Source organism: Aethalodelphis obliquidens, unplaced genomic scaffold (assembly GCF_003676395.1).
Source record: "Aethalodelphis obliquidens isolate GAN/ISIS:26980383/991018 unplaced genomic scaffold, ASM367639v1 scaffold8, whole genome shotgun sequence".
NCBI lineage: Eukaryota > Metazoa > Chordata > Mammalia > Artiodactyla > Delphinidae > Aethalodelphis > Aethalodelphis obliquidens.
In genome coordinates, this window is record NW_020837952.1 from 6,853,179 (window position 1) to 6,868,288 (window position 15,110).

Sequence of the window (15,110 nt, forward strand, 5' to 3'; positions counted from 1 at the left end):
CTAGGCTAATTATTGGACTTACGAACAAACTGGACTTACGAATGTGCTCTCAGAACTCATTCATATGTAGGGGACTTGCTGTACACTGTTTTTTAGACATAATGGTATCACACACTAATAGACTACAATGTAGTGTATACATAACTTCTATATGCACTGGAAAACCAAAAAAAATTCATGACTCACTGTACTGTGATATTTGTTTATTGTGGTGGTCTGCAACCGAACCCACATCTCTGAGGTTTGCCAGTAATACATGGTAGAAGGGGTAGCAACAGCAAGGTCTTTGAGGTGGAAATAAAGAGCATTACAGTTACCAGTGGCAGTAATAGCCTTCAACAAGATACTTCTCTAAAAATGTAACCAAGAATTGGCAGTTTGTTAACTCTGTAGAGGGAAGGGTGAGGAAATGAGTTAATATCCCTAATTTCTTCCTGAAATGAGAATTACTAGGCTGACTCAGACTTGGCAGACTTTAGCCTCATGAGACTTTGTTCATTTAATGATCTAATTCGTTCTACTCCAGTGAAATGGAAGCAGATCATCATCCTCCCCCAGACACCCATCTGTGCTTCTCCAGAGTAGCCTACCACAGCGAAAGGGCTCTGGTCTTTGTGGAAGTCATTTAACCTCTTTGGTCCTCAGCTTTTAATCACAACTGCTAAAATAATGCCTACTTTCTCAGAGATTGAGAAAATAATAAAAAAAGATCTAAACTTTAGTTCCAAAAGCCTTCAGCAATGTTAGTCTAATTTATTCTTATCCTAATATTCATTCTAAGTGTCTTACCACTTATTCATTTTAGGATTCTTGACTCTACATTTACTTGTAGGCTTCCTATTTCCAAATTTTAAGCCCTCCACTTTCCCCCAAACCATTTCCTAACAACCTAAACGCAGAACTTTCATTCTTCTTAGGACTTCTATAGAGCTATCTATATTTATCACAAACTGGCTAATTGTATGTACCAGTTTGCCTGGTACAGTTCTGGTTTTCATTTATTATCCTAGCATAACTATGGCTACCCTAATCATAATTTACTTTGTAGATTAATATATACCTGTACAGTGTATGTCTAAGAGCAGAGTGCTTGTACTGTATATCAATAGTCAAAATCTCTCCTTCGTGAGGTACCTTTTCATTTGCTACAAAGTACTGTCATTTCACCCCCACCCACTATGCATTCTCTCCAACTCCGTCCCAAGCTCTTACATGACAAGATGTAACCAACATGAAATGCTTGCCACAGAAGCCAGACGGGGCCCAATATGTATTCAGAAAGATCGCAGGTCAGAGAAGGGGATAATTATTAAATAAAGAAGAATCAGGGACTTCCCTGGTGGCGCAGTGGTTAAGAATCCGCCTGCCAACGCAGGGGACACAGGTTTGAGCCCTGGTCTGGGAAGATCCCACATGCCGCGGAGCAACTAAGCCCGCATGCCTCCATGCTCTGCAACGAGAAGCCACTGCAATGAGAAGCCTGCGCACCGCAACGAAGACCCAACGCAGCCAAAAATAAATAATAAAAAGTAAATAAATTTATTTAAAAAAATGAATAAGAATAATCAGGATTTGCTACTAGTTAACATCTGGGAAAGAAATGAGAAACTTTCAGTTGTCTCTGAGAACAAGAAGTTCCTAATAGATAGCCTGAACGGTTATCATCTCACAAGAGGTGAAAAGGCTGAGGTTTTAAGAGGGGAACCTGAAGTACTAAACCTTTTCATTTCTAGAGCTTTCATGTTTTTTGGGGGGAAGAGATCAAGCACCAACTGAGTTCATCCAACAAGAAGCCATAACTTTATTAATGATAGAAACAGTACAAATTTCAAACCCAGCTGCAGTTACTCTTTTGAAACACCAAAAAAAGGTCCTCTTTTCAAGATGGTTACATTGTTAATTCCTGTAAGAGAAAAGAGATCATCAGAGGTGGTTACAGGCAAATTGAGAGAATTCAGGTCACTAAAACCTGAGGCAACTCAGAAAAGGCTTTGGAAAGAGGCTTCCTAATTGGCTGATATTAAGCACAGAAAATAAAGTCACCCACGATTGGTTAGGGCAGAGGGAGTCAAGGAATAAAGGCTTGGACACTTACCATAATAGCATTTACAATATCATTACTGTTGTTCTTCAGGGCTCGGACTGCCTTTGCTCTCGACACATTTGCTTGTGACATGACCAATTCTATGTCCTTAACTTCCACACCTGTTTCATCAACCTAAAAGAGAGAGAAAAAACACTTAATAAAGTAAAGGCAAGAACAACTTCAGTAGTTCTGTCAGGCATCTCCTGAATCTAGCTCTTAATATAACTCAAAAGCTACTTAACTCAATGGAGTTCAAGAGCCTAAAATAATATAGAATCCACCCATCAATACAAACATAATATTATCTTGTGAGGATTAAAAGCACAAAAGATTTCCTTATATACCTCTTCCTCTTCACTCTCCTCTTGTACAGTTGGAGTCTGTGTGTTTTCTTGAATGTTTGAGACAGCTTCACCCTGAACTTTGAATTTCTCAGCAGCTGCTAACTGTGCTTGCTGAGATAAATCCTCGATCTATAAGGCAGAAAATAGAGAGATTCATGTGAGTAGATTGATCAGCAGCAAACCAAAGAAATCATTTATATCTTTTCCAAACTCCCGCTCTTAAGCCCACTTCACATTAACTTACTACGTATCTGTAAATCACGTGGCCTCACTTGGATTATATATTACTGCAAAGAAATAACTTAGGTCTAAAGCAGTGGTTCTCCACTGGGGGGGCTGGTGATTTTGTTCCCCATCACACTGCAAGTGATGTTGCTAAACAGACAGCCCTTCCACAACAAAGAATTATTTGACCCAAAATGTCAATAGCGCTGAGGTTGAGAAACCCCGGTCTAGAGCAACTCCCAAGAACTTTCCTTACCTTGGCTTCCCCAAAAACTATGTAGGTATCTGAAGCTGGGCTCTTGTATACATCTGGTTTTGTGATGACAAAAAGGATATTCTTAGATTTCCGGATAGTGACTCTAGTAACCCCTGTAACCTGTCGAAGACCCAGTTTGGACATAGCCTAAAGAATAAAAAAGAACATCAGGTTTTCAACTTCTTTAGAAGCAGCTTCAGGAAGTAAGGAACATAATAAAACTACATTCTAAGCAAAGACTTTCTGTGGGCTAAGAAAAGGAAAAATACAGAATTGATTTCCAGGCCTCCTGGGCTTTCTGCCATAGTTAACTTCTGTTAGTTTAACTAAACGTGTTTATACCACTACCAAGAGTTCCACCACAGTTTCCCCTCTCGAAAGGTGCTTCATCAGCACCTTTAATCCTTCTTTATAACTTAAACTCTTACCTTCCGTGCCTTCTTTTCACTCCGGCTCTGTTTTGCTTTACTGACTGGTTCTTCATCGATTTCAGCTGCCGCTGCCAGCTAAGAAGATCAAACAGCTATGAGTAAACTGGAATGTAAGACCTGGATACCACAATCCCTATGTGGTTTTCCCTTTATGAAGGTTCACAGCTCCAAATACGTAAGTCAGCTTCTCTGATCAACACTGGTCCTCCAATGCTTCCTTGACCTCCTTAACTTACTAGTACTTACATTAGTAAGTTAAGAGAATACCCACCTGGTGCAGTGGTTAAGAATCCGCCTGCCAATGCAGGGGACACAGGTTTGAGCCCTGGTCCGGCAAAATCCCACATGCCGCGGAGCAACTAAGCCCGTGCGCCACAACTACTGAGCCTGTGCTCTAGAGCCTGTGAGCCACAACTACTGAGCCCATGTGCCACAACTACTGAAGCCCATGTGCCTAGAGCCCGCGCTCAACAGAAGCCACCGCAATGAGGAGCCCACGCACCTCAACAAAGAGTAAACCTCGCCCGCCGCAACTAGAGAAAGCCCACACACAACAATGAAGACCCAATTCAGCCAAAAATAAATAAGTAAATTTATTAAAAAAAAAAAAAAAAAAAAAAGAGAATACCTACCTGGGCTTGTTGTGTGGTTGCCTGTGTAGAATCCTGTTCCTCAAGCTCTGGTACTGATTCATCACTATCAGATTCTGTTCCAGACCCTAAGAAGACAAGTAACTTTTACTATTTTATAGTAAAGATTACAAGGAAGAGGCACCTCACCATGGCCTCCCCAGACTAGAGGTCACTGGCTTATGCTAGACCTCGCAAAATTAAGTGTAAACCAACTGACTTGTATGAAGCCAGCTCGTACTGATACGATAGCCCCCAACTCAGTCACAAACTAGTGTGTACACATCTATTAAAGACCCAGCCCCAGAAACGAAAGATAATTACTAGATACAGCCGAGCAGTTTATGTAACTGCTTCCTTTCCCTCAAGGTCTTCACTTATGGCACAGGTAAACACCAATGACTTATGTAACGCCAAATTCTACCCAAGAGCCCAACCGTCTTAGAAAGGTTCTGGTAAACAAGGTGCCTCCAGATATACTTAAGTGAAAAAAAAGTAAGATCACATTGTGGAGGCAGACTGGGGGTGGGGTGGGGGACGATTTCCCCTCATCCTTTAAACTGGGTTGGGGGAGGCCAAAAGCAGTTGTGTACACACATTTAGCCTTATTTTCAAACCACTCACCCTAGCAGTTTGATCTAATCAACACAGCTTGAAGATTCTCAAAAATGCTGATCTACAGTTCTGTAGCCACCTCTACTAGATACTCTCTTGTGACCTCTTCCATTTCTTCCAAAAATAATTCACATATTTAAGTTTCCCTCAATTCAAAGGCCAAGCATCAATAGACTACTAAGGGAAAAAGCATACACCTGCACCATTCCCAGGCTAGGAAAGATAGGTCTTTTAAGAAAAGGGAGTCCCTGGGCACTGGTTATTACTAAGTCTAAGATGTGAAAAGAAATTCAAGTAGTTCTAGATTTCCCAATATTTTAGCAAATCCCAGGCCCAGGGACAAAGTTAGTGATATAGTAGAGTTTAGAGCAAATTAAAGGTCTAGAAGGTCTTGGTTTTCAATGTCAGATCAGTTAGGTAAAAAAGATGACAGATCCAGAGTTAGTCTGAACCACATTACACAGGATGGTACACAACAGACCATCTGAGGTGAAAACCAAGATTCTGTTTCATATTCCTAGAGCTTTGGCATTTAAACTTATCGTTCTACGTCCAAACACAAGCAGATATACTGGAGAAAGCGGCGCATCCTACGGTTAGTATCGGTGGGTAGCCCCCAGAGGGTTGTGGGCAACACACCATGCACACGGCAAACCAAGGCAAATACCCTTATTATTCTTCAGAACAGGCTGCTTGGCAGAGGGGGTTGGGGCAGGGATCCCAGCAGGTTTGGGGGTGGGCATGTTGACGAGGACCGGCTGGAAAGGCACTCCCCCCGAGATTGGCTCCGGGGGAATCAGAGGCGGCAGCTCATCCTCATCAGCAGGGGCTGAGGGCTTACGGGGTGATTCCAGCACCAGCCCAGGTGAGGACGGCAGAGATTGCTGTTTAGGGAGCAGAGGGGGAACTGGGGAGGGAGCAAGAGGCAGAGAGACTGATGGGGTAGGTGCTGGAGAGACAGATGCAGATCCAGCTTTAGGAAGGACCTTCTCTGGGGCAGCTGCTGCTGAAGGGGTAGACGTCTCAGACTCAGGAGGAGCCAAGGGGCCCTTTGGGGAATGGAAAGAGTCTTTGCCCTTTAAGAGAGAAGTAGGGAGGGCTTTTGGAGCCTTTGGAGAAGAACCTTTCTGAGTGCAGACTGTCAGTAGAGGAGCTGGAGCCACTGCAGGAAGGGATCCTTTAGTACCATTCTGAGCTGAGGGATCTGGGCACACAGGAGGTGAAACAGAACTCTTCTTCTGAGTGGGAGCTGTGACGACTGGTGCACTTTCTAGAGCTGGAGCATCAAGCACTGCTTTGAGAGCTGTGGGGCCTTTCTTTATTGGGGGCCCTTTAGATGCCTGAGGTGCAGTGGACCCCAAGGGACATGTGACTGAAACTGGGGAAGTACAGGGTTCTTTGGGGGAGGGAAGAATCACAGCTGGGGGAGTGGGAGCCCCTTTGGAGGATGAGGTTGCTGGCCCCCCTTTCGGGGCTAGAGACTTTTGGGGGGAGGAAGGAGTTACAGCTGAGGGAGTAGGGACCTCTTTGAGAGCTGGAGTTGCTGAGGCTCTTTTTGGGGAGGGAGGAGTCACAGATGGCGGAGTAGGGTCTCCTCTGAGAGGTGGGGCACCTGGGGCTCTTCTGGGAGATGGAGTTGCTGGGCCCCCTTTGGGGGAGGAAGGAGCCATGGCTGGGGAAGTGGGGACTTCTTTGGGGTCTGGGGTTGCTGGAGACTCTTTGGGGACCAGAGTTGCTGAGGCTTTTTTGGGGGAGGGAGGAGCCACAGATGGGGGAGTAGGGTCTCCTTTGAGAGGTGAAGTAGCTGGGGCTCTTTTGGGAGATGGAGTTGCTGGGCCCCCTTTGGGGGAGGGAGGAGCCACAGCTGAGGGAGTGGGGATTCCTTTGAGTGATGGAGTTGCTGGGGCCTTTTTTGGAGAGGGAGGAGCCACAGCTGAGGGAGTGGAGGCTCCTTTGAGTGGAGTTGCTGGGGCCTCTTTGGGGGTGTGAGGAACCATAACTGGGGGAGTGGAATCTCTTTTGGGAGGTGGGGCAGCTGAGGCTCTTTTGGGAGACAGAGTTGCTGGGCCTCCTTTGGGGGAGGGAGGAGCCACAGCTGGGGGAGTAGAATCCTCTCTGGGAGGTGGGATAGCTGGAGCTCTTATGGGGGCTGGAGTCCCTTTGAGGGAGGAAGGAGTCAGAGCTGAGGGAACAGGAGTCTCTTTGGGAGATGGAGTTGCTGGGCCTCCTTTGGGGGAGGGAGGAGCCACAGCTGGGGGAGTGGAGCCCCCCTTTGGAGGTGGGGTAGCTGGGGCTCTTTTGGGAGATGTGGTTGCTGGGCCCCCTTTGGGAGAGGGAGGAGCCGCAGCTGATGGAGTGAGGGGCTCTCTGGGAGATGGGGTTGCTGGGCCCCCTTTGGGGGAAGTAAGGGCTCCTTTGGGAGGTGGGGTAGTTGGGGCTCCTTTGGGGGAGGAAGGAGTCACAGCTGGAGGAGTGGGGGTCTCTTTAGGTAATGAGGTTGCTGGTCCCCCTTTGGGGGAAGGAGGAGCCACAACTGAGGGACTGGGGGCCTCTTTGGGAGATGGGGTAGCTGGGGACTCTCTGGGAGACAGAGTTGCTGGGGCTCCTTTGGGGGAGGAAGGAGTCACAGCTGGAGGAGTTAGGGTTTCTTTAGGGGATGGGGTTGCTGGCCCCGCTTTGGGGGAAGGAGAAGACATAGGTAGGGGAATGGGAGCCTCTTTGGGGGATGGGGGAGTAGGGGAATGCTTCTTGGCTAGTGATCCTTTACGGACATGAAAAGAAAGATTGGCCTCTGGAAGAGAGGAAGGTTCAACTGGAGAAACAGTGAATGACAGATTTCCAGCAGGAGTATCAGGGATAGCAGGTACACTTTTAGAAACAGAAGGAGCAAGACTTAAGGTAGTAGTAGCTGAACCCTTCTTGGTTGGAGTTCTTTTGGTTTGAGGAGACACACTAGTCCCTAAAGGAGATGGGGAGTCAGTTAGGTAAGTTCCTTTGGAAGATGCAGTAACAGAAGCACCAGAATCCTCAGTTGGGTACCCTTCAGGAAAGGAAGCCACAGGTGCCAATGCTGAAGTTTGAGAAATACCATGAACTTTCTTTGCACCTTGAGGAGTACCAGCTGGAGGAAGAGGAGGAAAAGACTCAGACTTGGGAATTTCAGGGACCTGTGCCACAGCAGCTGGAGAAGCAGAAACATTCTGGGGAGATAAAGTCACAGCTGGAGCCAGAGGGCAACTTTCAGAGGTTGGAGGGACCAAAGGTAAAGTAGTAAGAGTGGAAGTACTCTTCTTGGCAGGGTGGCTTTTAGAATCTAAAGAGACAGCTCCTTCTAGAAAAGGACTGGCTACAGGTATAGGAGTGGAGGTACCTTTGGCAGTTGTAGGAGCCATCCCATCAATGGCAGTGCTTTCCAAAGGAAATGTAGTTACAATTGGGGTAGTGAGAGAACTTTTGAGAAGCAGACTAGTTGGATCTGGGCTTGCATAAGAATCTGTCTTGATTATACAGGTTGGGGAGTTGACCCCCAGAGAAGAGGTAGTAGTACTGGCTGGCTTAACTAGAGGGAGAGGCTCTAGGAAGCTTTTCTTTGCTAAGGTGGCTTCAGGAGAAAGAGCTATCTCCAGAGAAGATGGTGTACTTTGGAGAGAAGGGAGATTTTTAGGGGCTGCCAGGGCTGGTGAAACAGGGAGACTTTTGGGGTTCTCGGGGGCTGGCAGAGGTTGAGAGACAGGTATCCCCAGAGTGGTGGTTACTTGAGGAGTAGGAAGCTCTTTGGGAGCCACAGGCGCCATAACCAAGGCAGTTTGGGAAACTGAGTCCTTACTGCTCATGGGACCTGATGAAACTGGAAGAGAGACACAAGTAGCTACCTCAAAGGTAATAGATGCTGCAGAAACTGTAGAGGAGTTAGCCATCCCAAGTGGGGTGGTTCCAACAGAAGAAACAGGAGCTTCTTTCAAGCCTGGCCTCCCTGGAGAAGAACCAAGAATCTGGGCCACCAAAGGTTGATGAGCAGCACTAGGAGAGTCTTTGAGAATCAGAGAGGCTGTAGGAGATATCAGAGAAGAGGTAGCTACATTGGAAGAGGCTATGTCAGTGATAGTAGAGAGGCCTTTGTCAGCAGACAGAGCCAGAGGGGAAGTTGGAGCTCCCCCTGGAAAAGCAGCCTCAGCAGTAGGAACCACCTCATTTTTGGAAAGAAGGGGAGGAATCAGAGATCTCTGAGAAGGGTAAGAGGTACCCGTGGAAGAATGATCTACAGAAACAGTATCCTCTATGGGATCTGACAGAATATTAGAACCTGAAGGTTGAACAGGAGAACCAAGAGAAGTGAGGAAAACTGGGGGGGCATGAGGAGCCACAGGAATAGACTGAGTTGAAAGAGATAAAGCAGCAGGTGGACTAAGGGGTCCCTTTAGGCTGAGGCTTGCAGGGTTTTGTGGAGAAGTCAGAGCTGAGGAAATAGGGATGCCTTTGACCTGAGGGGAAGGAATGGCTAAGGGAGTGGCAGGTGGCGTCTGAGGACATGAGGCTAGTCCAGACTGAAGAGAAACCAAAGGAGTTACAAGATGGGAAGAAACAGCACTGACTATACCTGGAGGGCTGGGGGTACCTTTTGGATTAGGGACTACTTGAGAGGGAGCTTGAAGAGGAGAGGGCTTTGGTTCTGAGAAAGCAACTGGAGCTGACAGAGACGTCACTGACCCTGACTCAATCACAGCAACCGAAGGAGGTGAACTAGGAGGGTTAGGTGGATAGCCAGAGCTCTTCTGAACTGAGTGGGGAGCCAAGGCCACCAGAGCCAAGGGAGCTGAAGAGGAATGAACACCTTTCAGAGTTGGAGTTATTATGGGAGAGGCGAGAGCTAAGGCAGCTGGGGAGATGGGAGGCCCTATTAGGTTTGGTAGGAAAGCTGGGGTGCCAGCGGGGGGAGGGGCAGCTCCCAAAGGCAGGGCTGTCCCAGTGGATGACTCAGGAAAAGGAGCTTCAAAAGGGGTTGAGGCAATAGTAGAGGGAGAAAGGAATGAGGAAGGCTGGTTAGGGGTTGCCAGAGGGCATTGCTGGGAGGCCAGGGAACAAGGAGGGGTAGGGGTAGGGGTAGGTTTAGGCTGCCCTAAAGCAGCAGTGACACTCAAGGCTGAAGACACAGGAAGCAAAGCTGGAGGAGAAAAGCAAAAAAACAAACAAACAAACAAAAAAAAAAAACAAAAAGAGGATAAAGGAGGAAAGGGAAGGAAAAAAACAAAGGTGAGTTATACAGCCCAACTTGGTACAACATGCCTCACAGAAAACATTGGAATTTTAAATCTGAGAATGAAAGTCACCATACAGGATTAGACAAAGGTGACAAGCAACAGCAATCTTCCCCAAACATACTTCAGTGGTCAAGTAAGAATACATCCCTCTCCTCATCTCCCACATTTCCCAAGTTCTACTAAAGTAAGTGAAATATTTTAGGGTGAAAAACAGTCTAAGAGCAGCCTATTAGTCTCTAAATGGGGAGCACAGGCCCAGGAGTAAGTTGGGAACAGCATGCTTTCTACCCTTTCCCAGTTGTGCTCTTCCCTTCCCCCCTCAAACAAACCCTAAGTCTTTCTCACAGGCCATAGAATCACCACTAGAACAGTTCTACCCTGTCTACCCAAGGAGCATGAACTAACTGAAACAAATACTGAAAACTGGAACAAGGAAGACAGTCAGTGGCAATAATGATGGGGAATCAGAGCTGAATGATAAAAAACAGGCCTTTTAATGCTCAGGCTTCCACTAAGTCAGGAAAAATCTGACCCTTAATACTGTGTATTAAATACTACTTCACTTAGCCTCCCTATACTTCATTTTCCTTACCCAAGTCAAACAAAAAACCAACCACAAATGGGTGGACTCTACAGTCTCTAAGTAATGTTAAGTCTCCAAACATCAATCTAAGATGAATTAGACCACGAGAGACAGCTTAGTCACAAGGGTAGGAACTGTATTATGAAACTGTAACTCAACTTGATAAACCAGACTGTGGTTCTATTTTGAAAGTAGGGAACTGGAGTGGAGAAAATACATTGGATCCCCACCCCTTAATCCGGATGAGTATGCCATTCTGCCAAAATAGGCACTATCTGCACTAGAGTAAACCTAAGCAAAAGGTTTTCGAAATGATGAAAAAATACCATGCTTACTAATCAGGAGGTAACACAGGATTAGACCAACAAATGCTCAACACCTAGAAGGGAGTATTATTTAAAAAAAAAAAAAAAAAAAAAAGCTTATAGCATCCAAATTCACTCAACCAAAAGTACCCCAACTACAGAAAAGACAGGTGGCTCAAGCAGTTTTTCCTCAAGAGCTGGTAGGTGAAAATCTTATGATTACAGTGCAAATGTTCTCAAACATATTAATCAGAATTTGAAACTTAGAATGTTTTCATCTCACTGGACCTCAAGATGGGATTAAGGCCCAAATTACTTGCTTTAGACACCATAACGAATCCCGAGTCAGTTTCCTCATTCATTCTAATAATTATTTAATTATAGTTATGTATTAAAAATACTCCAAGTGTTCATCACGGGTGCTTACTTAATATTATCATCTAACCTACTGTGCAATCTCAAAATATTCCAGAATAAGTTTAACAGCACTAAGGATTGCTTCAGAAGCAAATAGCATTAATTTTGAAGCTTGATCCAGATTATTCTAAATTCATCTGAATTTCAGTCTCCACATTTGTAAAATCAAGTTGAGATTCTCTAAAGTTTTGTTAGTACTGAAACTACAGAATCTTTTAGAGACCATTCCTTTATTTTTACCTTCCTTAAGTCCCTTGCAGTTCAAGGATTTCATATAGTTTACTTCCCAGCTCAGAGGCCCCCTCCTTTTTCTGTGCTAGCAGCTGTATTAATCCCTTCAGCTGCTAAAATCAGACAGGTGGGGAGGGAGAACCTTAATGCTTTCAACTATAAACAACTCTATTTTAATTCCAGGAGGAGACAAAAATTGCCGTTAAATCACAGGTGGAGTTTAAAAGAAAATAATGAATTTACCATAAAGGGGGAATAAAAAAGGTGAGGATGGAGGTCACAGCCTGAAAATTCCCTTCATTTAGCTCTGCACAACTAATCAGCAAGAAGACTACCATAAAAAATTTTTTTCCCTACCCCTTCTCAAGTTTTATAGAAATGTATTTTAATCAGAATTCAAAACCTGCCTTACACTATGTTCTACATTCATTAATTCCAAAGCCGAAGAGCAGTCAAAGGAAGGCTCTATTTCAATCTGGGTTCCAGATAAGCTGTTGATGCAGGCACTGTTCCAGCACGCTAGAAACGTCTCAGCACCAATCCATAAAACAAGTTAACCAATCTAGGAGGGCCTGGGGCCCAGTAGGACACATTTACCATCAGCAAACATCTTATCCAGGCATGTGATGATGGCACAATGCCAAGCACTGCCATCTAAAACCTTGCAACCTTCTGGCTGGAACTTCACAAAAGCTCAGGTCTCCTGGACCTGCCAGTGTGTCACCTAGTTCCAACAGGTAAGAATCAGAGTCCCTTTCCTGCTCAGTTTTCCTATGTGAGGGAAGGCTTCCACAACAGAGCTACCTTTGAGGCAGCTCTCATAACCTACAAAGCAAGCCATGGAGCTTTTAATGTTCCCGAACCTTAAATATACGGTTTTTATTCCACTCTCTAAGCAAGTCCTTTCAGGAAAGCTACTATTGTGGACTCTACTCCCTGGTAAAGCTACAGCCCTATCTTCTTTAATGAGAGTCAACACTGAAATACACAAGTATATTCTATTTGTCACTTAACCCACCAAATAGTTTTAGGGTCGATCTTACTATCTTAATCAAGGGCAAGGGGTCTAGGGGAACCTACCTGTCTCAGCCTGGGGCTGTGGCAACTCCTGCTCTGTAGCAGGGACGGTTTCTGTGGCTTCACCGGGCATTTCTGAAGGGAATAAAAAGGAGGCCTGAAATGACTCGGATCCGTTCTGCTGCCCAACCCACAGTCAAGCTTCAAACTGCGGAGGGCTGTTAGAAAACCATAAGCGTGGGACAACCCTCCCCAAAGCAGCTGGAATAGGTGAAAACCACGACGTAACCCTCCCATTTTTGATCAGCAGAACCACCACCTTTTACCGCTCCTCTACACTCTGCAGAGAGCGGATTTCCCAGTGCCCAGGGATTCGTTTTATTCCACACTCCAAATCCCACACAGAAGCAATTACCACTGCGTTCTCCACCCGAGGGAGAGGCTCGCGGTCTGGCTCCTGAGCACGGGATGGGAGACTTCAGACGCTACCTTGAACAGTCGTCTCCCCTCGCCGCCCCGCCCCCCCGCCCCGCTTCCTGGGCTAGGACCTCAAGGACTGCCGTTTTCCGACTTTCAGGACCCAGGAGGAGAAACAGGGTGTCCTAGGTCCCAACACTCGCTTGTCACAATAAGAAGAGTGTGTGTGTGAGCGCGCGCGCGCGTGCGGAGGGGCTGTTCCAAGGCTGTGACCCCTTAACCTCCTCTAGGTTCTCGTGAAGCGGTTCCCAACACCAGACGCAACCCACTTCCATCCCCGACGCCGCAACGGCTCCTATCTCCCCAGCCCTGGACTCGCGGCCTACGGCCTTTCTGCCCTGCTTTTGCCAGGACACCAACAGCAGACCCCATTTTGTCCGGAGGCCCCAAGGCCACACTGCCCAGGGCTAAGCAGGAACCCGGTGGCCCCATAAAACCTCCAATTCTCCTTAGTTCCCAGTCCTCGGGGCGGCTCAGCCCGCAAGAAAGACGGATGGCTACGGATAAAAAGTCGTGACGAAGACAGCACTTACTGTGCGGGGAACGCGGAACCAAGATGGCGGCAGAAACAGAGCTGGCGAGAGCGTGACCCACGCCTGTTGCAGAACGAAGCCTGGCGGAGGGGGCGGGACCAGGATCCGATTCCGGGTCAGGAGCTGCCGGCAGTCACTTCCTTTAACCAGTGAGCCGTCCGGGTATTTCCAGTCTGGGGTGGTGACGAGGTCTAAATAAGGGTATGAATTTAGAACAGGACTCGCTGGCCTGGCAGGAACTCTCTTCTCTGAGCCATGCAGTCCTAAGATAGCCGACCCCTTCCCGTCCCCCAAGTCGAGGCATTTTTGATACGCGAAGGGCAATTGTAGGAGAAGCAAACTCTGCTCCCCCGTCGGTAAAGTAGCCACAGCAGTATTACTGCTACTTTCTGACTTCCTTTTCTCAAATAATTCAGGAAAATATGGTGTTAAGTAATGCTGAATGCCACAGAGATCGTATTCACACCATTGGAAGATAGCTGTGACCTAGGTTAATCCTCAATTTTATTTTTGGAATACATAATTTAGACTGAGATTATTATAAAGGTGTAAATTCCCCTATTCAGAAAAAAGAACATAGGCGCATATACAATTCTTTTTGCTTGTTTTGGACATTATATCCTGAAACTCATCCGTTCTAGAGGCCCAGGATCCCACGCTTTATACAGTAGGATTTTTGAAAAGTAGAATGTAACAGTGTTTTCTTAATGAAAAGGCTAGGGATCCTGACTCCCATATCCTCTCCAAAAGGACTCAACACATACATTACCTAAACCAGCTAACGCTATTTGAGCCAGTGGCTTTAAGACAATGGTGGCTGACTTTTAAGATAAACAATGCTTTAAAAGCTACTTTAAAATTTCTGATATTTTACCATAGTGAAGTGAAGATTAGGATTAGTGAATTAGAATTAAATGAGTGGAGTTTACCAGGAATGAAAAATTCTGAAATTCTCTTTAGATAGGAGTGGCAATATTATGGAGTGAATAAGAACATGGATTTTGAAGCCAGACTCCTTTGTTTGAATCTCAGCTAGGTTACCTAATGGCGGCCTTCGGCAATTTAATTAACACATATATGCCTCAGTTTCCTTATCTATGAAATGGGGATAACAGTAGCTGCTTCATAGGATTGTTAGGAAGATTAAATTATGTACATTACTTAAAAAGTGTTAAAATTGTTAATAGAATTTCTACCTAATAGTGATCTGGGAGACTTGTCAATGCAGTCCATTTACCTTCAGAAGGGCCAGCAATAGCCATCTCCTTAGACAAACAAAACTACATTTTGACCATTCCCCTTTCTTTCCCAGCAAGCCCACTGACTTTTCTAACTCTGTTAATGATTAGCTAAGGAAGGACGTATTTTCTTTCTTTGGGTTTCTTTATAAACTGGGCAAGTTTGCAGACGGAAACCAGTTCTGTGCCCTTTGTTTCTACAATTCTCATATATGGATGAGAAGGCAAATCAGCTAGGGAAGTCAAGTCTTTATGTTTCTGTTGTCTTCAAGAACCAAACACTCTTTTGCACAAGCACAATATATTCTGTAATTTATTTTATGGGCAATTATACCGGTTTTTATCAAGGGCTCTAATATTAAAGCATTAAAATGTTTTAATGCTAGACATATTGGAAGCCTAAAACATCTCTTGCTGAAAGCATAATACCAGTCTTTCTACTCATTCTGAGTTAGGATGGACTAA

General features: G+C 45.6%; 1 protein-coding gene across 3 annotated transcripts; it reads right to left on the bottom strand.

Moving 5' to 3' along the window:
- Nucleotides 1-1,777: 1,777 nt before the first annotated feature.
- On the bottom strand, nt 1,778-13,531 carry NACA (nascent polypeptide associated complex subunit alpha). 3 transcript variants are annotated; one of them, XM_027106713.1, is made up of 9 exons: nt 13,408-13,531; nt 12,461-12,532; nt 5,254-9,747; nt 3,975-4,060; nt 3,340-3,417; nt 2,912-3,058; nt 2,431-2,559; nt 2,096-2,218; nt 1,778-1,903 (listed from the first exon to the last, which is right to left on the bottom strand). In XM_027106713.1, exons 2-9 carry the CDS (start codon nt 12,528-12,530, stop codon nt 1,889-1,891), a joined length of 5,142 nt encoding a protein of 1,713 aa, XP_026962514.1. In that variant the 5' UTR covers nt 12,531-12,532; nt 13,408-13,531; the 3' UTR covers nt 1,778-1,888. The 3 variants fall into 3 exon arrangements, with proteins under 3 accessions (XP_026962514.1, XP_026962517.1, XP_026962516.1); XM_027106716.1 differs by lacking the exon at nt 5,254-9,747 and having other exon boundaries at nt 13,408-13,491; XM_027106715.1 differs by lacking the exons at nt 1,778-1,903; nt 5,254-9,747 and having other exon boundaries at nt 2,054-2,218; nt 13,408-13,493.
- Between the last annotated feature and the right edge of the window lie 1,579 nt (nt 13,532-15,110).

What these genes read in the sequence shown, in the direction of transcription:
- NACA (XM_027106713.1), bottom strand. Translation starts at nt 12,530, where the DNA reads ATGCCCGGTGAAGCCACAGAAACCGTCCCTGCTACAGAGCAGGAGTTG. An exon ending in ACAGCCCCAGGCTGAGACAG is followed by an intron (nt 9,748 to 12,460) that starts GTAGGTTCCCCT and finishes TTTCTCCTCCAG; the next exon opens with CTTTGCTTCCTGTGTCTTCA. An exon ending in AGGAGAGTGAAGAGGAAGAG is followed by an intron (nt 2,219 to 2,430) that starts GTATATAAGGAA and finishes TCTCTCTTTTAG; the next exon opens with GTTGATGAAACAGGTGTGGA.